Source organism: Sceloporus occidentalis, unplaced genomic scaffold, assembly GCF_023333645.1.
Source record: "Sceloporus occidentalis isolate IW3139 unplaced genomic scaffold, rSceOcc1.0.p SCAF_8, whole genome shotgun sequence".
NCBI lineage: Eukaryota > Metazoa > Chordata > Lepidosauria > Squamata > Phrynosomatidae > Sceloporus > Sceloporus occidentalis.
This window is the reverse complement of record NW_028316988.1, coordinates 37,629,610-37,651,374: the sequence shown is the minus strand read 5'-3', so window position 1 is coordinate 37,651,374 and position 21,765 is coordinate 37,629,610. Positions and strand designations below refer to the sequence as shown.

Below are 21,765 nucleotides of genomic sequence, written 5' to 3'. Positions count from 1 at the left end.
CTCTCCTTTCAGAGAAACATGAGTATAATAAAAACTCAAGAACATCTGCAACACGGGGTGATTGATCACAAAAATACTTTGGAACAATTCAGAGTGTGAGAGAACTTATACTCTGCCTATCCCTAATCCAAGATTTCAAACAGTTTATCAAGGAGATGCATAAAGTGTTCCTAGGAATATGTTTTCTCCATTTTTACAACAGGAATGACGTCAAGTAGAAGCACATTTTGTAGCCTTTCCTGAAACAATGGTATGAACAAAGAGTTTGTCCCCAAAGCCTGTTGGAAAGAATGCGTATGAAACAGAAGTTATGAAACTTTGGACCAGTCTGTGAAGGGCATACTACCTGGGGAACAAAGTCTGGCTGTCAAGCACCCACCCTGAAGTATTTGGTTTTAGCAGCCCTGTTTAGGGAAACTCAAGTCCTGTATTCTTCATTCTTTTCTTTAAACACAAGGGAGAGAAAGAAAACCAAGTCCTTCTACTTCCAGGTTTGGGCATGGGGAAGGCCTACCCATATTATACTTCAGTTTTGTGGCCATTCAGAGATCTCTTTCACTCTTTAAAAAAAACTTTTTATTTTTCAAAATAATTGTAATTTATTAGACCATATGTGAAGTTACCAATAAAGGAGGTGAACCCAAACATCAGACATTTGCTGCACTTTCAACCTTTGCAACACGCATGATTCTCAAAATGAGTCTTACATTTTGATTTACAATTTTTTAAAAATGTACGAATACTTAAAAACAGTGGATTGTTGAATTGAAAGGGAATACACATTTAAAGCACAAAAATACTGCAAAATGTCATTTGAAAATGTGATTATCCTATTACAGTTTTAGTTAAGTCAAATCTAGTTAGCACCTTACTGAAGTCAGCCTTGAGTGTAAAATTAGTGCATATAATAGCTAAATACGCATGTTTTGACCAGTAACAGCAGATTACTAGCCAAATTCTTGAAACTGAAAATGTTTCAGCTTTCACACATCTGGAGTAAACAATGTTTCCAATTTTAACACAGGAAAAAAAATAGGTTCTTGCCTTTTAAATTGATTTGTTTAAAGCAATCATTTATAAAGATTGCATCAACATCCATTAGCAGAGGAAGATCCAACTTTATTGAAACTGCTTGCATACAAAATATATTGCACTATAACCAAACGAATGTCAACATAAAATCCAATCTGTTGTAGCTAATATGTACAGAGAATATTGCCCAAGAGCAGTTACATTACAAGGTCATTCTACCTTGGTTAATTATCTACAGTATTTTAAACCAAACAGCTTACAGATGATGTGTGCAAGGTACCAATTTCAGTTTTCAAATACTATACATTCCCCCAAAATAAATAACTAGAAATCAACATTAAATGTTTGGCAATATTTAAGACTTTTTCCCCCCATAATATTTCGTTAAGTTGTGTGCAGCTTGTTGCCATTTTTATATGCTTGCTTGTATGCAAGGGAAAAATTTAATCCAAAAAGCAGAGAAACGAAACACAACACAGAGAGACAGGGGCCAGGTTTGTACAATTTTGTACATAATCAGCAACACTCCTACTGGAGTAATTAATAAAAAATAGAATAGCTTAAAATGAAGATCCTACTACACCATTTTTTTTGCATGTAAATTTCATTCATGATCAGGAATTGAAAATATCCCCCACCCCCTATTATGGGTAACTGAACTTTACACCAATGCCAGTTGCATTTTGAATCTATGAATGAATTAAGCCTTGCAATACTTCTACTTCCGGTGCGGTTAAAGGTACACTATCCCTGAATTAGGAGTCACGAATAGCCATCATTTTGCTATCTTGTCTGAGATAGAGTCCACATTTAAACACCAAAAACTGTAGGGGAACTGAAAATAAAGCTATTCTTTTAAATTGGTCCTCTGGCCAAACAGCAGGCACACACTACTAGCTTATGAACAAGTTACAATTTGTTCCCTCAGTAACCATGAACTGGTTTTGTTTATCACAAATGGAAATATGCGCTTAAAAAACTTTTTTTGTCCTGCCTATACAGGAAAAAACAAAACAAACAAACAAAAAAACACCATCTCAGTAACACAATCTGCCATTATCTTCAGTGCAAAATAAGTTTCCTATTCTTATAAACTGCCTAATGATGTTTATGCAAGGAAAAATTATGGAAAGCATGCATTCTTCTAATAAAGTACTAATTGTTGGAGAGATTTTGCTACATATATTGTACATTTAGTGTTTCCAACTCATCTTCCCTGATTTCTGCATTCAAATATAGTATTCCTACCTGCCAAGATATAAAAAAGGCACAGATCATACAACTTTTTGCTAATGAAAATGACAATTTAATTACATTACACATATATCCAGGTTCACTGAAATACTGGAAAAGTGAACCGAAATGTGAACTGACACAGGACGTAAAACATAGCTTTTGTTTTTGTTTTTTATGAGGAACTTTTTAATAGATTGAAAACAGAAATCCAATTTGATTACCGCAAACACTATTTATTCTGAAAATTGAAATTTAGCAGTGATTTTGACCAGATGCGTTAAAATGGTACAACTGAACAGAAATACCAATGCACAGTTCAGTACTTTTAAAACAAAAAGGATTCTCTCATTGTTTGAAGTGCAATATGTACTTGAAAAGCAATTTTTCAGAAGTTCAAGATATCTTAATGCAAGTATAACGTTCTTATTTTGAAAAAACTGCATACTGCTGATGTTAAAAAAGGCTAACAGAACTTTTTATATTCATTTCATGCCCTGCGCCATCTTGCCTACTATTTGTCTTTGGCCTAACAAGTTTCTCTAATGTGGAATAAGATTTACTGAAACAGTTTAGGAAATATGACTTCTCCAACTATGCAGTTTAGGGTACTCCATTCACCAACGGTTGCTGACCATCCCCGCTGTCCGACTTCTCTTTCTTCTGGTTACGATCTTTACCCGTGCGCAGCCGGCTACCTTCGCTGGAGGTATTCTGTAATGTTTTAGTGTGGACACTTCTTTCATTATTGTAGTCAATTCTGATCTGAAACAAGTTACAGTTATATAAAGCATACCCCTTAGATAATCTAAAAGCCAACACTTAATCAAGTGTTGCTGGAAAGGGCATTTCCAGAAACTGTCCTTTTCACCTTCAAATACCCTGAAGTATATGGTTATGAGAAAAGGAATCCTGTTCTTTTTACAGAATTCAGGTATAAACATGTATAAATATACCTTCATTAATATGAAGTTGCATAGCTAGCTATTAAGCAATTGCGCAGAACTCATTTCCCACACAAATCCAATCTTATCTTAAAAGCAGGTTACAAATTCATTGCAGGCATTTTGTAGGTATGCTGGATTTGTGGGGTTTTGTTTGGCAAACGGAAAAGATTTAATGCAATGAAGGTTTTGGTAAATTAACTATTCACAGGAGTTGTTCTCCTCAACCATTTGTGCATATAGCATCATAAATATATAATTAAAATAACATTGTTAATGAAGATAATGTAGACACAAGCAACTGCAGAAGGAAAAAGTAATAAAGTGCTATGGCTGCATAGCTGTGTCAGAAATGGCTGCACTGGACAGAGCAATGCCATATTTGTAGATCTTCAGCCCTACATAAATGAAACATAAAAATATTACCTGAAGCGATCCATCTGTTGTTCTCCCTTTAGTATCTCTTGAATTACGTTGACGGTTATCTGTCCTTGACTGTTCATCATTTCCTGAACAAATAATATGGTTTTCAGAAAGATCTTTTTAAAATTTTAGATTTTGCATTTACTAGCACACCTGTGCCTTTGGCTTTTGTGGGCATAGAAAAAAATATATCCCATGAGGCCAATATATATAGACATGTAAGACTGTGTGCAGTGCTATCAGTCAGTCTACTCATTCTCTTTTCTGTAAAGTAATAATAATAATAATAATAATAATAATAATAAAAAATATTTATATCCGGCCTCCTCCACTTTGAGGATCGAGGCAGGTAACAGCAGTTAATACAGTATACAATAATAAAAACAACAAGCCCCACAAGACCCCGACCCAACCCTCCTTCCCAACTATAAAATTAAACAGTAAAACATGGTTAAAAAGTACATAACAATACATCAAAATTAAAAAAATGAACCACAAATAAGTAAAATAATAAAAGGAGGGGGATTCAAGTGGTTCTGGACATTATCAATCGGGGAAGGCCTGCCAGAAGAAAAAGGTTTTTGTCGCCTTTTTAAAAGCCTCGAGTGAGGATAATTGGCGATCTCTTCCTGTAGGTCATTCCAGGTTTTTGGAGCGGTGACAGAGAAGGACCTCTGGGAATTTCACCGCCAGTCTGGTCTTTCTAGATTGTAAGAGGTTTTTCCCGGAGGATCCGAGTGTAAGGGAAGGATTGTATGGGAGGAGGCGTTCCTTCAAGTAGGCTGGACCCAGGCCATGTAGGGCTTTATTGATGAAAACCAACACCTTGTACTGTGCCTGGAAGCTAATAGACAGCCAATGTAGTGATTTTAAAATAGGTGTAATATGGTTGAACTTGGATTTTCCAGCGGCCAGTCTGGCTGCCATGTTTTGTATCAATTGGAGCTTCCGGATGTGGCACAAAGGTTGCCCCATGTAGAGCGCATTGCAGAAATCAAGACAAGAGGTTACTAGAGCATGTATGACCATTTCTAGGTCCCACTGCTCCAGGTAGGGGTGCAACTGGCGTATCAGCTGAAGCTGATAACAAGCACTCCTGGCTGTCGCATCAATCTGAGAAGACAGCTGAAGCGACGAATCCAGGAGTAGTCTCAAGCTGCAGACGCAGTCTTTCAGGGGAAGTGTGAGCCCACCTAGAACATTGTAAGTATCGGCATATTTTATTTAAAGGGGATTAAATACTCTACAGAGGTAAAGCACCTTTAAAAAGAGTTCCTATATTCTTGGTTATTCTACAATACACAAGTGCAGCTTTAAAAACAGACAAAACAAACAAAATGTTGTTTCCCTGTAACACTATTTTATTCTTTTGTTTTTGTCATTTATGGTGGCTTATTTGTAAGTGGGCAATTTCTCTTATAGTTTTATACTCTTTCCTCCATATTCTCTCTGTTATCACTTCGTTTCTAATAAAAAGCTGCTGAAAGGTCTTTAATTCCCAATGCACAGGAACATGGTGTTGGTCTTTCCATTTTTAAAGGATTGTTACAGTCTTGGCTTGTATACAGATTACGTCCTTCAGATTCAAACATATCCCACTGTACAGAACTTAGGAAAAACGACTAAGAGTTCATCTGCCAGCCTGACATTATCAAGTATCTTACCTTTGAAGCCTCCTCGACCTCTGCCACCTTGACCGCGTGCCCCTCCACCACGTCTTCGGCCTTCTCCTCTGCGAAGGTAGCTGTCCCGTTCCTCTTCTGCAGGGGCTAATGACCAGTCGCTAAGCTCATCTCTGTGATCGGACTCTGTTTCAGAAGCATTTGATGCTTCAGAGTTAGTTCCTATCAAGAGTTTAAAAAAACCGAGACATACCACAGTCTATTTTCATATCTTATAAAAACCAACCAACTGAAAGAACTGCTAGACATGGGCTATCATCCACGAAAGCTCATGCTATAATAGATTTGCCCATCTTGTAGGTTTCACGGGACTTGGTTAATTTTCCTGTAAGAAGAAGAATGGAAGCCTTTTTGGAAAGTTTAAACCAGTTCAACCAACAAATAACTGATTATTGCTGCAGTATTTTTCATCAACAATGGAAGTTTGATGGCATTTTGTCATTGTTGTGCACCTTCACATTGCTTTCAACTTCCGGTGACTTATTTTTTTACTTGGAATTAAACAGTGCATCTTTTTCATACAACTTTTGAAGTTTGAGGCAACTGTACCAAAAATCCTGAATTTATACATATGGTGCAAGCCAGATTAGGAATACAATGTGGTGTTGAAAAGTTCTTGGCCAAACCCATTTCCAAAGCTCTGAGTGCAATTTCGTCACTGTAGATTGAAAGATTGCTCTTCTATATTGTAAAGTGCCAATTTGCAGGTTCGTAGCTCGAATTTCTGATTTTTTCCCCAGATTATCAATAGAACCTTGTCAATGAAAAGTCTAGAATTTTCAAGTGCTGAACTCCAGGCCGTCAACAAGTTCCTGTTCCTACAGAAGAAACCTCCAAAGGAAATCCATGGGTGTATAATGCAAACAGTGAGTGGCAAGTGCCCACCATACTCAACTGCAAAGAAGAGACATGGAGATTTTCAGACCAAAGGTAAAGCAACATCTGGGAGGCCTTCAACAGTGTCAACTCCTGAAATTGAGTGTATTCATGATCTGATTTTGACAGATTGGGTGAATCTCAGCTAAGACAATTACTGAAAGACCAGAAATACTCTACAAGTCATTTGGTTTATAATTTATGATCAGTTGGCTATGCAGAAGCTGTCAGCCAAGTGGGTGCCAAAATGTCTAAATGCTAACCAGAAATGAAGTCAAATGGGTATCTTCCAAGTTGATTTTGCAGCATACTGAGTAATCTAGTGATATTTTTTTGGGAACAACTCATCACCTTTGATGAAACAAGGTTACATCCTTATGCTCCAGAGACCAAAGGTGAGCAGGAAAGGTCATGGCCACATGGGCAAAATAAGTCATTTTGAAGTCTGACTATCTTCGGACAGGTGCAACAGTTAATTCGGAATGCTACTCTAACTTGATGTGTTGATTAAGGCCTTGAAAGAAAAAAAAAGTGAGGGAAACTGCGAAAAGATGTTCTCTTTTTACAGGACAATGCACCTGCTCATAGGCTGGCAAGACAATGGATGTTTTGAAGAATTTGGGGTTTGAGTGCACAGACCATCCACCCTACTCACCAGATCATACCTATCTATTTCCTGATTCCAAACCTTTAAAAAAGTTTTAAAGGAAGTATTTGAATGATTCAGAGGTGAAAGAAGCAGCAGAGCAGTATTTCCATGGCTGGAGATCAGAACCATTTTTGTGGGGATAAAGAAACTTAAGAAATGATGTGCCTAGCGCATCAAACTTTGAGATGAATATGTGAAACAGCATGTAAGTTTCATGGCTTTAAGAAATTCCTTTCTTGGCTGGGCCAGGACCTTTTCAGCATTCTGTTGTAATATAAAGAACATCTGCCAGATGGTGTGATCCCACAAGTACTACCATGTGAGACTATTTTAACTGTCTTTTACCAAGCTGTTATTAGCCTGTCCCAATCTAAAATATGTTCACAAGTTTTCTCCCACAGACTAATACAGCTCAAGTGAAAGTATCATAATTTTAGTTTAAAGTTACATTCTGCTGGGAACATTTGCTGTCTGTATATGCAGTAGGTTGTAGACTAGAAAGCAGCAAAAAAGAAGCCCATCAATTAAATATGAGCAGCAGCAGCAGCATATTTCAGCTATTATCAGCCAAATAAAGAAGTTTAGCCAGTAAACTGTATTTCAGTATGAATACAATTTTAACTAGAGATGAAAACTCAGCATCATAGGAAACAAGATGTCAGTCAACCAAGGCACAAAACCAAAAGCATGTAAAGTCTCCACTTCGGAAGCCTGGGTTCAAAGCCAAGATGAGCCATGAAACACACTGGGCAATCCTAGTCATCATTCATTTCAAATTAACCTGTACCACTGAATTGTTTGAGGCCTCAGAAGTGAAAGGGAACCACATCAACCAACTTTGAATACTTTCAGCAGTTAAAAATTGGGATTCTTCAAAAAACAACAAATGAACTAGGCAAAAGCGGTAGCAGGCTTCACAACTATAAATATAACACATGAAAGCTCATTTGCATTTTCAAGTATGTTAAACTTCATGTACTGGATGCTTTCCTAGAATTCCAAAAGTAAGCATTCTGGATAAAAGGCCACATAAATGAAACTTAAAGATACAAATACAAACATTCCACATAACGCACCTGAAGCATAGCCTGGACCACGCCTGCTGTGCCCTCTGTTTCTGTAGGGTCGGCTACCTCTTCCAAGGCCTGGTCCGTCATCAGTTGCCATATAACCTTTTTCTTTATCTGTGCGATTGGGTGGTGGTCTAGAAGTGGCCCCAATCTGTCGAAGCTGTTCATCAATTTGCAATCTTTCCAAACGCAGCTGATCCACTTCCTACAATAAATATATAAATAAATAAATATAAAAATAAATACCAAGTTGCTGTTAATTTGATCAATCTTATTTAGCATCTTGGCAAAAGTTATGTGCTTTAAAGAAGTTAAGAACTGATTATTCTTGTCAAAATTAGTTTATGCGATAGATTGAAAATCTATGGTTCATTTGAGCTGAGTTTAAAACTTTGATCCCCAGTTATCTGTTACCAACCCTCACCTAAATAGCAAATTAGTAAGATGCTAACCTTTAAATAATTGAGGTGGTAGTCCAAAAGAACTGTTGCGTTTGTGATACTGTCCTTGGTTCCCACAAAGACGAAAGGGACCATCCCCTAGAAAGCAATTTCATAATCACAGGTCTTTAGCCAAAAAAAGCCAAGTCAATTTAGTCAGGCTCTCCTAAAGGCTATAGTTTTGAAATAAATAAAAGTTATGGAAGATAAATGTTTCTTACCTGCCAAGTTTTGAGTTCAGGTTTTTGCTTTCTCCCTGCTACAGTTGATGACACAACTAACGCCTGCAGCGTAAGGAATGCATGTGTTAGTGATGTCATTAAATATAACACAGGAGTCAATATAGAACCTTCAACCCAAGACTTGGGAGGACAAAAGCACTGCAAACTAGTGTTTAAAATTGAATTTGAAAACTGCAAATAAGATTAAACCAATGGTAGAACTGAGCCTAGAGTACATGGGCATCTCTCTGCTTCAGCAATTTTCTAGTTTTCCAAATATGTCTGGAGGCACCTACTCTATACTAGTAGGTGACGGTACCAAAAAGCATCCAACTGCCACTTCACAACCAACATAAAAGGTCAACTATATTCACAATCAAACAGAGTCTGAATCAGTCCTCCACAACTTGTGAGCTACAAAGTTTGGCATTCCCTCCTGTTACCTTTTAATAGTCCTAGTTAGCAAAACCGAGTGTTGCATTACACCAAAGTGTGGCTTCTTCCTTGCTGTACTTCTGTCAATAAGTGAAAACTTTTCTATTGATACAGACTTTAATAATATATTTTATTAATTTACTGAAATTTTATCTTCTTAATACATTGGTTACAAAGCTTTAATTCTAGGGATAAAATAATTACATTAGTCATGTCTTTGTATGTGTTTCTATCTGTTTCCTTTTATTTTTGCAAGCTGCTTTGAGTATCAGTTTTGGGATAAAGGCAGGATTTAAATGAATAATTCTAATGATGAAAATGAGGATGTCCAGAAGCTAGTGTTTGAAAGGAATCTGGACATAAATTCTACCTCTACCATCAGCTTGATGATAGTACTGGAAAAGGTGTTCCCTCTCTATCCCAGTACTCCATTTGTAAAACGAAAATAATGTCCTACTACACCAGATAGAGATGAAAATCAGGATGAATTATTCATTTATGTACTATACGTTATCATCCTTAAAATAAAGGTAGTTGCAAGCACTGTACTTGTGTATGCATGTCTCAACACATTTAATTATTCAGGATTACAACAAAATCATAGCAAAATAAGTACCCTGCAAAATAAAAATTACAGCCCTCACACAATTTTTTAAATGAAATATGTAAAAAACAAATCAGTCTTGATTTACATACCTCTTCTTGTGGAATATTTTTATCATTTTCAGCTTCAATTCTAACTCGCACAACACCTGATTTATCCACAATCTCTTGAATGAGTTTTCCATTTTTGCCTATAACTTTTCCTACAAAAGAGCACAGAAACATCAACTTTTAGACTCACACTTGAAAGTTTTGTTGATGCCTTGATAGAGCAAATCTACAGGTTCCACACTAGTCCCTGCATCCCTCTATTGGATTTTAGAGTGTCTAGATTTTTCAAAATACCCAATACTTGGATGGCCCTTTTGGTCTCTTCTAACTCTACAATTCTATGACTTCAGATGATATATGAAGGAAGACAAGTATAGCTTTGACTCTTACAAAAATCTCAACTGAGTACAATATCTATGCATTCCTAAAATTTTTGAACATCTGTACTCTACTGGAAATATACAGGCTTTATATGTAGGAGATCCTATTTCAACAGCCTTTGAAACTTTCATGTACTATTACAATTGCATTACATGCATTTTTTCAGTAAAGAAGACCAGGAGCAGACATAAACAAACCTAGGAATGCAGTGCCATGTAACAGGAAATCTAACATGGATCAATAGGTTTATTTTGGGAAAGCCCAAAGGTCAATATTTGAATATATATATATATGCTTTGCTGGCAGAACATCTCAGAGTCCTTATTCCCAACATCTACAACTAATCCTCAGGATTTCTAATTAAGAAGGGTTAATTCCCGGTAAGTCTAGTTAAGTAGAGAGTAAATTCTGGATATGTTTGCTACAGTAGGCAGGGCAGCCTAGGTGGACTAATGGCATGATTAGAATAGAATTACAGTGCTTTACAAATGTAAGACCAACTCCAGAAAAAGTGCTATTTAAATATTTGAAGGGTTGTCATACTGAGGATGGAGCAAGCTTGTTTTCTGCTGCTCCAGAGAATAGGTCAATTTTGGGGCATAATTTTTCAACTTATAGTATATGTGATCGCTGGAATAGCGGTATAGAAATAAAATATTATTATTATTATTATTATTATTATTATTAGGTACTCAATTCCTGCATACCTACACACCTACCTATGTTGGGAGTATCAATGGATTTCAGGATTTGTTTTTAAGGAAGTAAACATTTTAAGTTATCTCAAACCGCAAACTGACATACCTACTAAATTCCTTGGAACTTGGATGACATCTTCAGCAAACTCAAGGTAACTTCTTGCCTTCTTTACTGCATCTTGATCCTATGGGGAAAAAAGTTAAATAAAATGGCTGTGAATTCTGCCATATCCTGGAGTCACAGAAATCCTGGTGAAGCAACACTAGAGATGCAACTCACCTCCCCATAAATATGGAATGTACAAGTGTCTTCATCAAGGTCAATAGCTGTCACACCTGGTACTTTCCTGGCTTGCTGAATATTAGCACCGTGAGTACCAATGGCCAAGCCCATCAAATCTTCACGTACAATAAACTGTTCATGAAATCGAGAAGCAAGCTGCCTTGAGCTCTGGAAAAAAATGCATTCTGGGTTAGTACAACATGATTATGAGCACCCAAACAATGGGTGACAAAGAGATTATTGAGAAGGTTTTCACTGTTCCTTATTTGGGTATTCCATATACACCATTAAATAAAATCTTCATAATTTAGCAAAACAATTATTGGGACTTTGGAGTACTGAATATCAAAGTTGGGATCATTCAAACCGTAACATTTCCAGTTTATATGTATAAATCTGAAATTTGTAAAGAAAGCTGGCAGAAAGGCAATCAACTCATTTGAAATGTGGTGCTGGAGGGAGGTCCTACATACTTATGGACCACCATAAAGGCTCTGAGAGCAAATTTAGCCTGAAGTTTCTTTCCAAGCCAAAACAAGGAAACTGAACCTATAGGAATTTGGGCACATCATGAGGTAACAGTACTCATTAAAAAAAAAGACAATAATGTCTGGAAAAGTAGAAATCAGTAAGAAAAAAGGAAGGCTACAATACAGATAGAAAGAAAACTACAGCCCCAAGTTTGCAAGACCTGAGCAGTGCTGTTAAATAACTAGGCCTCTTGGTGATCTCTCATCCATAAGCTGACTTGATGGCAACTAAAACATTCTCACTGACAAAGTGTATCATTTCATTACAGATGTTGAATTATGTTCAAATTATATGGGCAGTTGTTACCCTGGGCAAGTCAGCCAACATCCATGCCCAATCTGTAAAGCAGAAACTATGATGACTCACTCCAGGATTACTGTAAAAATGGATTATATATGGAGTTTTAAAGGGAGTTCTTGGAACAGGTGAAAGGCGGAAAGCACTTTAGGCATAAAGGAAGGGTCAGAATAGAGAGAAAGGTAGTCCTCAATAAAGGTGTAGAATTTCTCCCAACTGAAAAGGCTGCCAGGTGAACAGATGTGATAGCTACCAAAAAGGCTACCTCAAAGGAGGGAAGCCTCAAAGAGACCCTTTTAAGAGGCTCAAATGGATGTTTCGTGAGCTGCTTTTAAAGGGCAAGTTCCAAGAAAACATAGGAATATAAGAGGTTTGCTCTGGTCAAAGGCAGGAAGAACAACTTGTTTTTAGGATGGCTGGAGGAGAGGAGTCAGCAAAATCTATTTGTTTCTGGTATCATGAGACCTGTTGTTCTTACTGCTTGTGTCTGGCAGTGAAGGAAAAAGCCATGTTGTATGGATCTCTCCCCTCACCAACCCAGAGAATTGAAAAACCAAACCAAACCAAATGCAAGACAGCAAGAATTGAGTCTTGTGGTATCTTGAAGCTCCTTCTTACAAATCCTGTCTATACTTACCCACCCATCCTTTTCCTGTCCTGTCCTCTTCCTAGCTGGATTTTTTTTAGCAGCATCAATACTGGAAGGATGGTGATGGAAAGCTGGACAAACATGCAATTAAGCTTGAGCTTACTAAGCATGTGTGGACAGCAAAGCAGAGGAAAAAAGGGACAAGCAGATATATTTGACTTGCCAGCTCCCCCAAGCATGTTTAAAAAGCAAATATCTGTATCTCTGGCCACCAAGTGGAAATCTTAAGAAATGTGGAGACTGGGGAATGAAAAAAATTATCCCTGATAGCATGTTGTTGACTGAGCTATACCTGTATTAAGATTTAAGATGCCAAAAGACTCAGTTATCCTTGTTTTGAAAGCAATAGACTAACAATATATTGCTCTAGTGAGAAAATATTACAACAGAAAATACCTCTAGTTGTTTGCTTGCTTCTTCATTTCTCATTATCAATGATAATTTGGTGCGAAGACTTCGAAAGTGCATATCAATGAGCATATTTGCACGTTTTGTTGTTACTTCATTGATAGACTAAAAATGGAAGGAAAAAGGAGCTTTCATCAGTATCATATCCAACAAAGAGCCAATGAATACATGCCAATTCTACATGTACTTACCAAAATGATAAGCTGATGGGCTTCAGAATCGTATGTTACAGAAAATGCTCCAACTGCCTTTTTGAAGTCCTTGTGTGCAGACTCCTTAGCACACCTAAAACACAAATTAATCTTTAATACTTATTAAATGTTCTGACACATGTAAATCAGCCATAACGTATATTTGTTAATGTGTACTTAGAATCCTGCTGATATAGACTTTTCAGAAACGACAATGCAAAAATCAGCTCAGTTGTGCTGACACTCTCTGAACAGCAACATTTTTCAAACCACCCAACACTGAAATGGTTCAAAACCATTACTTAACTTTGCACTTAATTATTTTCATCTGATATTAACAGCAGTTATCTCTTTCATACCTTTATAGAAAATGGGACTGATTGACATGGATTCTAGAATCATAACTGTTCACAATCATGAATACCATCCCATAAATAAAATACTTTAATTAGATGCTATATAATTGTGCACCATCTAAAACTTCTAGAAAAACTTAAAAAACTATAAAGTCATCAAAATATTTGACTGGTCTTACTTTATAACATACATTAAAATTCTCTAAGCAGGATTCAATGTGATACAAATGTCTTTTTCTGTTAGCAGTAATGAGAGGGGACTCTCAAAATCTGCTCTTTAGTCTAGGGCTGCATCTCCACTGCAGAAATAATACAGTTTGACACCACTTTAATTGTCATGGCTCAAAGCTATGGAATTCTGGGAACTGTAGTTTGCTGTAGCACCAGAGCTTTGACGGAGAAGGCTAAATGTCCCACAAAACAATTCCCAGAATTCCATTGCACTGGGCCATGGCAGTTAAAGTGGCATCAAACAGCATTATTTCTGCAGTGTGGATGCAACCTAGAAAGCACCCCCCCCCAGTCATTTTGGTGATGGCAAAGGCTGCAGGTGGGAGGAGAGAGAAAGAAAATTCTGTTACTCTTCGCTTTAGACCTTTACAAAACAGATATGTACTCACATTTGCCGGAGATCTTCTGGCACATCAAGTTTGATCTTATGAAAAGTATCCTTTGTTGCAGGTTTGTTGGGATTCACAGATCTTAAACGCTCAATGGTGACAATTTCATTGTAGGTAGCATCACAGGCTGCATATTCTATTACATAAAACTAATGAAAAAAAGAAAGAATCGTCCAAGACACTGTTTAACTGAGAAATGATGATATGGTAGGACTATATTCTACAGAAAAAGCCTGCTGATTACTTTTGAGAAACTCCTTTTTTTTAGCTTTAGTACAAAGATCACAACAGAAATTGCCCAATAAATAAGAGACCCCAAAGAACTTAAAATTCAGAAGCTACACTTAACACATGAAAACATAATATTAAAATATATATATTCCTACCTCACCCTTTATCATTCTCACTTTAGCCAGCCACCAGCAACATGGTTCCTTTTCATTAGCCCTGGAATAAACCTAAACAAAATCATAGTATGAAATATTGTACTGTTAAGCAATAAAGATACTGTCAACTAGTGAAGAGACAACACATCAAAATAGTAATGTCACCACTATACAGGGAAGCAGGGAGTTAAATAGATTTTCCTATTATCCATATGCTCCTATCCTATCATAACTAAACATGGAAGGCCTGCTTGAAGTCCTGAAACTACCATAATTTTCACTGAAGTCTTTCAATTTTTTTTTTTAAAACAGAAAGCTTTTTCATTGGAAAAACAATGAATTGAATTGTCCCAAATTGTTTAGTGAGGGACAAATGGGGGGGACGGGGACGAATGGGGCATGTGCCTGCGGCACATGTCTGCGCCTATATTCAAGCCAATGGGGACTGAATATAGGCAAAACTCCATTTTTGCGAGAGGGTCCGGAACGGATCCCCTGCTAAAAAAAGAGAGGCGACAGTATATCCAGCTACATAACAAGTAATGAAAAAGAGCAAAAAATCTCAACACTGTATATTACAAACTGTGGAACACATTTTGTATCCATTTATTCTAATCTGCTTCTTTAAGTTGCACCTGACATTAAACCGTGAGGCAGCTGCTATTAAGCAAAGTCCATGCTGTACCTCAATTAGGAGCAAACTGGCAAGTGGTTTTAATCCAGGCATGGGGAGAGCATGGGCATTCCCTCTATCTTCTTCCACTGATTTTTGCTTGTTTTTAAAAATGTACTTTTACACAAAATCAGCACTTAATGCAATGCTAGTAGAATGCAGGGGTTTCAAATGTGTAATTAATTCTTCACAGTTGTCTACTGCCTCCCTCTGTTTTGTCCAAGAATTCAATCAACAACTGAAAAGAAGCCAAGCCTGCAGCATTTCATTTTATCCCTGACCTGCAAGAGATGGTGAAATGGCTCTGCACATGTACAACTTCATACAGGCAATATTTGTACTTGTGCTCTCAACTGGTGATGTTAGGACTTACAGTGTGAGATCACCTTCACTGCTAAATCGATGGAGATGAGGGCAGAGACACAGTATTTCTTCCTCTACAGTGACTGATTGACTATTTGGACAGAATGTGTAGGTGTTAAGAAGGCCTCATGTAAGTGGAAACTGTTACGGTCTAGTATTTAGTGTTGCACAGGGTCTTGAGAGATCCAGATTCACATTCCCAGCATGAAACTCAAGAAAAACTACAGTAGCTCCTTCCAGTTTGTAGGGGATCCATTCCAGACTCCCCCTTCATGTAAAGTCGAGTCCCACTGAAAATAATGGCATACGTGTGGGGCCGCATGGGCATGCACTGCTATTTTATCCCTCCCCACTTGTCCTTCCTGCGAAGAACAACACCGCAGACTCCAAGTCCACAAAAAGGGAGTGCAGTCACTACATCTCTGCTTGACCTATTTCACAGGGCTGTGAAGATAAAGTGATGAAGGGAAAGAACCACATTTGCAATCTTGAGCTCACTGGACGAAAGGTGTGGTATAAATATAATTAATACATAAAACAGGAAGATATTGGGAAGGCTTCATTCTTCTGATGTCACTTTATTTCAATCTTTCTCAGTGGAAAAATAAGGGAAAGAACATCTTATGAACCATTGCATAAGAATTACTGAAATGGTTTTTAAGGCAGGGTTTTAAAATACTGCTATTAGTATGTTTTATCCTTAGAATTCTAACCTACACTGCTAACATGTTTTCAGAATCAATAAAGTAGCATCCCTTACAGTTCTTTTCCCCCCTTAAAAACCCCAATGTTACTGCTATTTCTCCTTCATTTAAAAACATGGATTAAGACAGTCCTTACCTCCACTTCATCACTTTCATTTATATCTTTATTGTACCCCGTAGGTGGAGGAAACCTGACATCGTGGAATGGAATCTGTCTCTCCGGCTGCCAGCTAGAATAAAATACACAATAAAAACTCAAGCTATTAAAAAGCAACTAATATGCAGCGAAAAGAAATGTGTCTCTCTTTGTAAAGAATGGTGGCCAGAACCTGAGTAAGACAAATATATTAAAAAACTACATTTTTATTAAGAGTTTTAAATTAGGTTTGGGTTTAAGCACTTGGCTGGCAGCTAAAGGAAACAAGAAACTGCATGAAGGAAAGGAGAATGGCAAGAGGAATAAAATACTCCTTTCCTCCTCTATATCTGGCAATGACACCAAATAAGAAGTCAGTTGCAAAGCTCCCTCTTCTGTGTTCAGTCCAGAAATGCAGTTGTTTATGGGAGGAGGGATGCAATTGTCTGTATCTTTTCTGCCACCACCTCCCCAAGCAGGCCATTAATTTATGTTGGCTTACATACAAGGATGCTTAATTGAAGCTGTTTTATGGACCAACTAACCAGAACAGCATGGGCAACAAGGGCAATGGGGAGAGGTTATCTCTTCCCCCTGCCTTCTTTTAAAGGCTCAATAAATAACCTGAAGGCTAGTCATTAAGTGATCCCAACTAATTTTCTATCTTTTACTGAAACATTAATGCTCTATTGTATAAAATAAGGGCTTGAGGGTAACTATAGTTTATTCCTTGAAGATCTGTAAGCCCTCAGAAGAATTTCAAGCACTCTTTTTGTGGGAAGCTGCATAATCCATTGAGGTCTTACAGCAATTTGGACATCATAATAGTTATGTCATTGTTCCTATATTGAATTCCTTTTGCTTAACTGTTAGAAAAAGAAACTGGTAGGTACTGTATAGGGAGGAGGAGGAGTAACCAAGGTACCAAAATACCACTCATGAAAGACAGAATTGCAGGATGGAAAGAAGAGTAGTATGATTGAAGCACTGCACAGAGATTCAGCAGATACAGTGGGGTTGAAACAATAAGAATTGATAGCAAAGTTTTTCTACTTAAGTGACGACTGCAACAGGTTATTTAGGGTCACTGAACACACAAGAGATAAACATGTCTTTTACAACTTTGTAAGTCAGCATGAAGACCATACGTACTTATTCTCAAACGCAACTGTAATGGAATCCTCATGTACATCCTTCACAAATGCCTGCAAAAAAAGAAATAAGAGTTAAGAGCAATAGCATACTATCAGAACTATGGACATTTCTACTGAATGGAAGCATGATATGAAAATGCTGCACCTTTATTCTAAATATAAAGTACTGGTATTAATGAAAATGTTGTCAATGCACACCAGAGCAATGATCTTAAGATTTGAGATGGGCAGGACACATAAAGTATGATTAGGAGAGGTAAAGGCTTCTTGGCCTTTCGGCTAAAAGCAAGTGTAGGTACAGGGAAAACACATAAGAATGGCAACAGAAAGGTATCAAATACATGTATTATGGGGCAAAACAAGTTTTGCTTTTGCGTATTTATCACCCAGCCACCCCAAAATATTTTACTAATGCGTACATGCACACAAACTATATTGGTATTGACATATAATGCAGTACTGTTAGTTATACACGTTTCCTCTATTAGTATACCTCTGGGCTCAGAATTCTTTAATTCTAAATATAGGTCTTTTGCATCTGGTCTGAGTGGTGCATTTTGGCGTTCTAGACAAGATCCTGTTATGTGTTCATTCCAATTCATTATGGTCACACTGGATACAAGATATTACAGTTATTATGCCTATTAAATAATCAATCATCATTCATCGTTACAACAAACATGGTGTTTAAACTAAGAACTCTCAGTGTAACTATAAGGTGATAAAGGCAAATATGTAGATAAGGATTTTGCTGAGACAAAGCAAAGTAACTACCAAAGCTGGAACTGAGAAATAAGTGTTTTGGGTTGTGCGTTCGCTCGCACACACACAAGTATTATGGCTTTTCGTTCCAGCTCTGATTTCGTTAGAGAAATTATTACTGAGAAACATATACATACACATATATGTGTGCGCGTGTGTGTATTAATTAAATGAAAGCGTCTTTTAGAATAGCCACTACAAAGAAAACTATAATAAACTATAGTTATGGACGTAATTATTGATGTATTTCAGTTATACTGCCAAAGGCCCCATACAGACAGGCCAAAATCAAGCTGCTTCAGGTCACTTTGGAGGCATTCTGTGTAAAGGATGCATGCCTCCTAAGAGTCCAGAAGCCACTCTCCAGACCTAAGGACTTGAGCTTGGCTTTGGTACAGCTTCCGGACTCTTAGGACTCATGCATCACTTAAACAGCACACCTCCAAAGTCACCTGAAGCAGCTTGATTTTGGCCTGTCTGTATGGGCCCTATAATACTGTTTTTCTTTTTTTGGTAACAGTTCTATATAAAACATAATTTACATTGAATGATTATTTAACCCATGCTGAATATACCAAACAGGTAATCTTCCTTAAGCCCAGATGTTGTGCGCAATAACTTGGAAGTCAAGCGCTACTGAAAGCCATGGGATGGACTCCCAACAATAATAACGAAAGAAAGAGAACCTGGTTCCAAACGATCTTTTCAAGCAAATAGTGGCATGGTATTTAAGTACTCCAACTAGGCAGGCCTAATAGCTTTAAAGTTAGAATCGTTACTACTATTTTACAATGGCGTCTGCCAAGGTGCAAAGGTTTTTGTTTCCCACAACATTTAGATTCAATGGAGAAAGCAAGAAGGTATTGTCTAACCCTCTGGGAATGATATAAAGTCTTACAGAGGCCTATGTAAGAAAGAGATTCACAATGATGCACATGCCTTCCTCATCAACATCAAATCCATACCTCTCCTATCAAACGTAACGAACGCTGTTAAAAGATGAGGCCGTGGCTCTGTTGCCATCGCCATTAATTCTTATGCTGAGATAGATACTCGTTCTTTGAAAAAAATGGGGGTATCTGGATAATTGGAGAGTTGTGAAAACGTGGGAAATGTCAGAAATAGCAAACTGATGTTGCTGCTGAAAACTGATATAGATTCCCCCATCGAACTTTTTCCATTCCTGCTGGTATAATCCATCCTCTCATCTACTAGGAAGACCTTTTTTATCCTCTCATCTACCTCTTCCCATTCTCTATGAAGTAGTAGAGCAGCCCTTTCTGAGGGTACACACTTTTTGCCCTGACACAGACAGGCCAAGATCAAGCTGCTTCAGGCCACTTTGGAGGTATGCTGTTTCAATGATGCATGTATCTATCCCAAGAGTCCAGAAGCCGCACCAAAGCCATGATCATCCAGTGCTAAGGACTTCTGGACTCTTAGGACACTTGCACCATAGAAACAGCGTACCTCCAAAGCGACCTGAAGCAGCTTGATTTTGGCTGTCTGTCTGGGGCCTTTTGTTCCTCTGCAGCCCAGAATTCCCTTCGTCTTGCAAAGGTATCAGGATTTCGCTGGATGCTCCTCTCACCCTTCCCAGCCCTCACTCCTTAAGCCCTTTCCTTTAAGCCAGTTCTCTGCCCCAATCCAATGAGCAGCTGGCTCCAGATCCTCAGCCGCCATTCCTCTTCCTTCCCTGAACGCTTCCCAGGGTCCATGATGTGTTTGATGAGAAGAGCTTCCTCTATTTCTAACAGACACACAAAGGAGGAGGAGGCTCCCTTCACTTTCTGTTCCCAGGAGGGGCTGGACTGCGCCCCCGCCTCCCTCCATCGCCATCCAGAGCAGGGAAGAAGAGGCTTCCTCCGTCCTCTCCCTTCCCTTCAGCCCTCGGCATCTAGAGAGGGCTAGCGGCTATTGCTGGCTCCAGGGCCAGAGAGGCCTCTCCTCCTCCTGGCTTTGGAGGGAGGGAGGGAGGAAGGGAAGCCGGGAGCCACAAAGGTCGGGCTCCATCCGCCCTGAAGAAATCATAGCCCGGTTTGGCAACGCTTTGACTGGGGCCTCTCCCAGAATTCCAAGCGGGTGACTATTTCCCCCGCATGGACGCAACCTCTGCCCGCCTCACCTTATAGAAGGCCCCGTTGGAGCCCCGCACCTCCACCACCAGCTCCTCCATGTCGTCCTCGTCTTCGGCGGAGGCTGAGACCGAGGCGGCGGCGGCGGCGGCGGAGGCGAAGGAGGACGAGGAGGAGGAGGAAGGCCCGCTGCCGCTGCTGCCCCCACCGCCTCCCCCTCCGCGCCCCAGCCGTCCTGCCGCCGTTGTGGCGGAGGCGGAGTTGGGCCCGGCCGCGCCGCCCTTGGCCTCCCTCAGGTGTTGGTGATGATGGCGGCGCCGCTGAGGAGGAGCAGGAGGGAGGGCCGGGTTGTGGTGGCTGGGCTGCGGCGGGGGAAGCGGCCGAGGCGGCTCCTTCGTGGCCTCCTCTTCCTCAGCCTCCGCCGCCGCCTCCTCCTCAGCGCGGACCGGCGTCGTCGTCGTCGTCGTCGTTGCAGCCGTGGCCCGAGAAGGAAAGGGAAATGGGCGCCCGGCGGCGGCGGCGGCGGCGGCAAAGGAGGAGAGAGTCCGCCTCAGGTGTAAACATCAAAGGCCTGCCGCGGTCACGTGATACGGAGGCCGCCGCGGCCTTCTCTCTCCCTGAGGCGGCGAACGGGGAATAAAGTGGGAGGGGCCCCGAGAAAGCGGAGGCGCGCCTGCGCACTCGCGTTCACGCACTCGCGCCCCTTTCTCTTAGTCCCAGCGCGCGCGACCCCCGGCGCTCCCGTTCTCGCTCTTAGTCTCGCGAGATTGCAGCCCGAAGCAATATTGGCCTTTCAATCCCTCGCCGCCACTCTCTGCTCGTCCAGTTGATGTGGGAGGGGATGGGGGGGGGGACTCAGAAAGGATAAGCGCGCCTGCGCACTTGTATTAAACTGAAGCGCGCGCTTCCTTTGGCTGTCTCTCTCCTATCTCCCCGCGCGCTCCCGTTCTCGCTCGTAGTCTCGCGAGATTACAGCCCCGAAGCTGAGAAGCCTTTCAATTCCTCGCCTCATACTCTTTGGTCCAGTGGGTGGGGGAGGGGAGACGCGCCTGCGCACTTTCATTAAACTGAAGCGCACGCGCTTTCTCTCTCTTTCTCCTCTCTGACCTCGCGCGCTCCCGTTCGCGCTACTAGTCGCGCGACATTACAGCAGAAAGAGACGCCTTTAATGCTCTCACCACATGTGCGCATGCGCACTTTTATACCCTCATTTTTACACACACAAACTCCCCTATCTGCCCGCGCGCATTCTTTCCCTCCCCTATTATTCCTCGTGCTCCCGAAAGCTTTCGTTCGTAGTCGCGCGAGGCTTTAAACTTCAGCGGAAAACCGTTCTCGCGTCACGCCCTTCCCCCTCCATAGATGTGGGAGGGGCCGCGAATAGACAGAGGAAGTGCGCCTGCGCACTCGCATTAACACTCCCGCGCATTGTTTCTTCC

At 39.8% G+C, this 21,765-nt stretch overlaps 1 protein-coding gene across 7 annotated transcripts; it reads right to left on the bottom strand.

Annotated features, from left to right (window-relative positions):
- Positions 1 to 561: 561 nt before the first annotated feature.
- On the bottom strand, positions 562 to 21,233 carry FMR1 (fragile X messenger ribonucleoprotein 1). 7 transcript variants are annotated; one of them, XM_089536310.1, is made up of 16 exons: positions 20,377 to 21,233; positions 17,488 to 17,540; positions 16,336 to 16,429; positions 14,460 to 14,531; positions 14,074 to 14,222; positions 13,098 to 13,191; positions 12,895 to 13,011; positions 11,019 to 11,189; positions 10,845 to 10,923; positions 9,702 to 9,811; positions 8,571 to 8,633; positions 8,362 to 8,448; positions 7,916 to 8,114; positions 5,297 to 5,440; positions 3,636 to 3,718; positions 562 to 3,030 (listed from the first exon to the last, which is right to left on the bottom strand). In XM_089536310.1, exons 1-16 carry the CDS (start codon positions 20,425 to 20,427, stop codon positions 2,869 to 2,871), a joined length of 1,728 nt encoding a protein of 575 aa, XP_089392436.1. In that variant the 5' UTR covers positions 20,428 to 21,233; the 3' UTR covers positions 562 to 2,868. The 7 variants fall into 7 exon arrangements, with proteins under 7 accessions (XP_089392436.1, XP_089392440.1, XP_089392435.1 ...); XM_089536314.1 differs by having other exon boundaries at positions 562 to 2,979; XM_089536309.1 differs by having other exon boundaries at positions 5,297 to 5,476; positions 20,377 to 21,229.
- Positions 21,234 to 21,765: the final 532 nt, after the last annotated feature.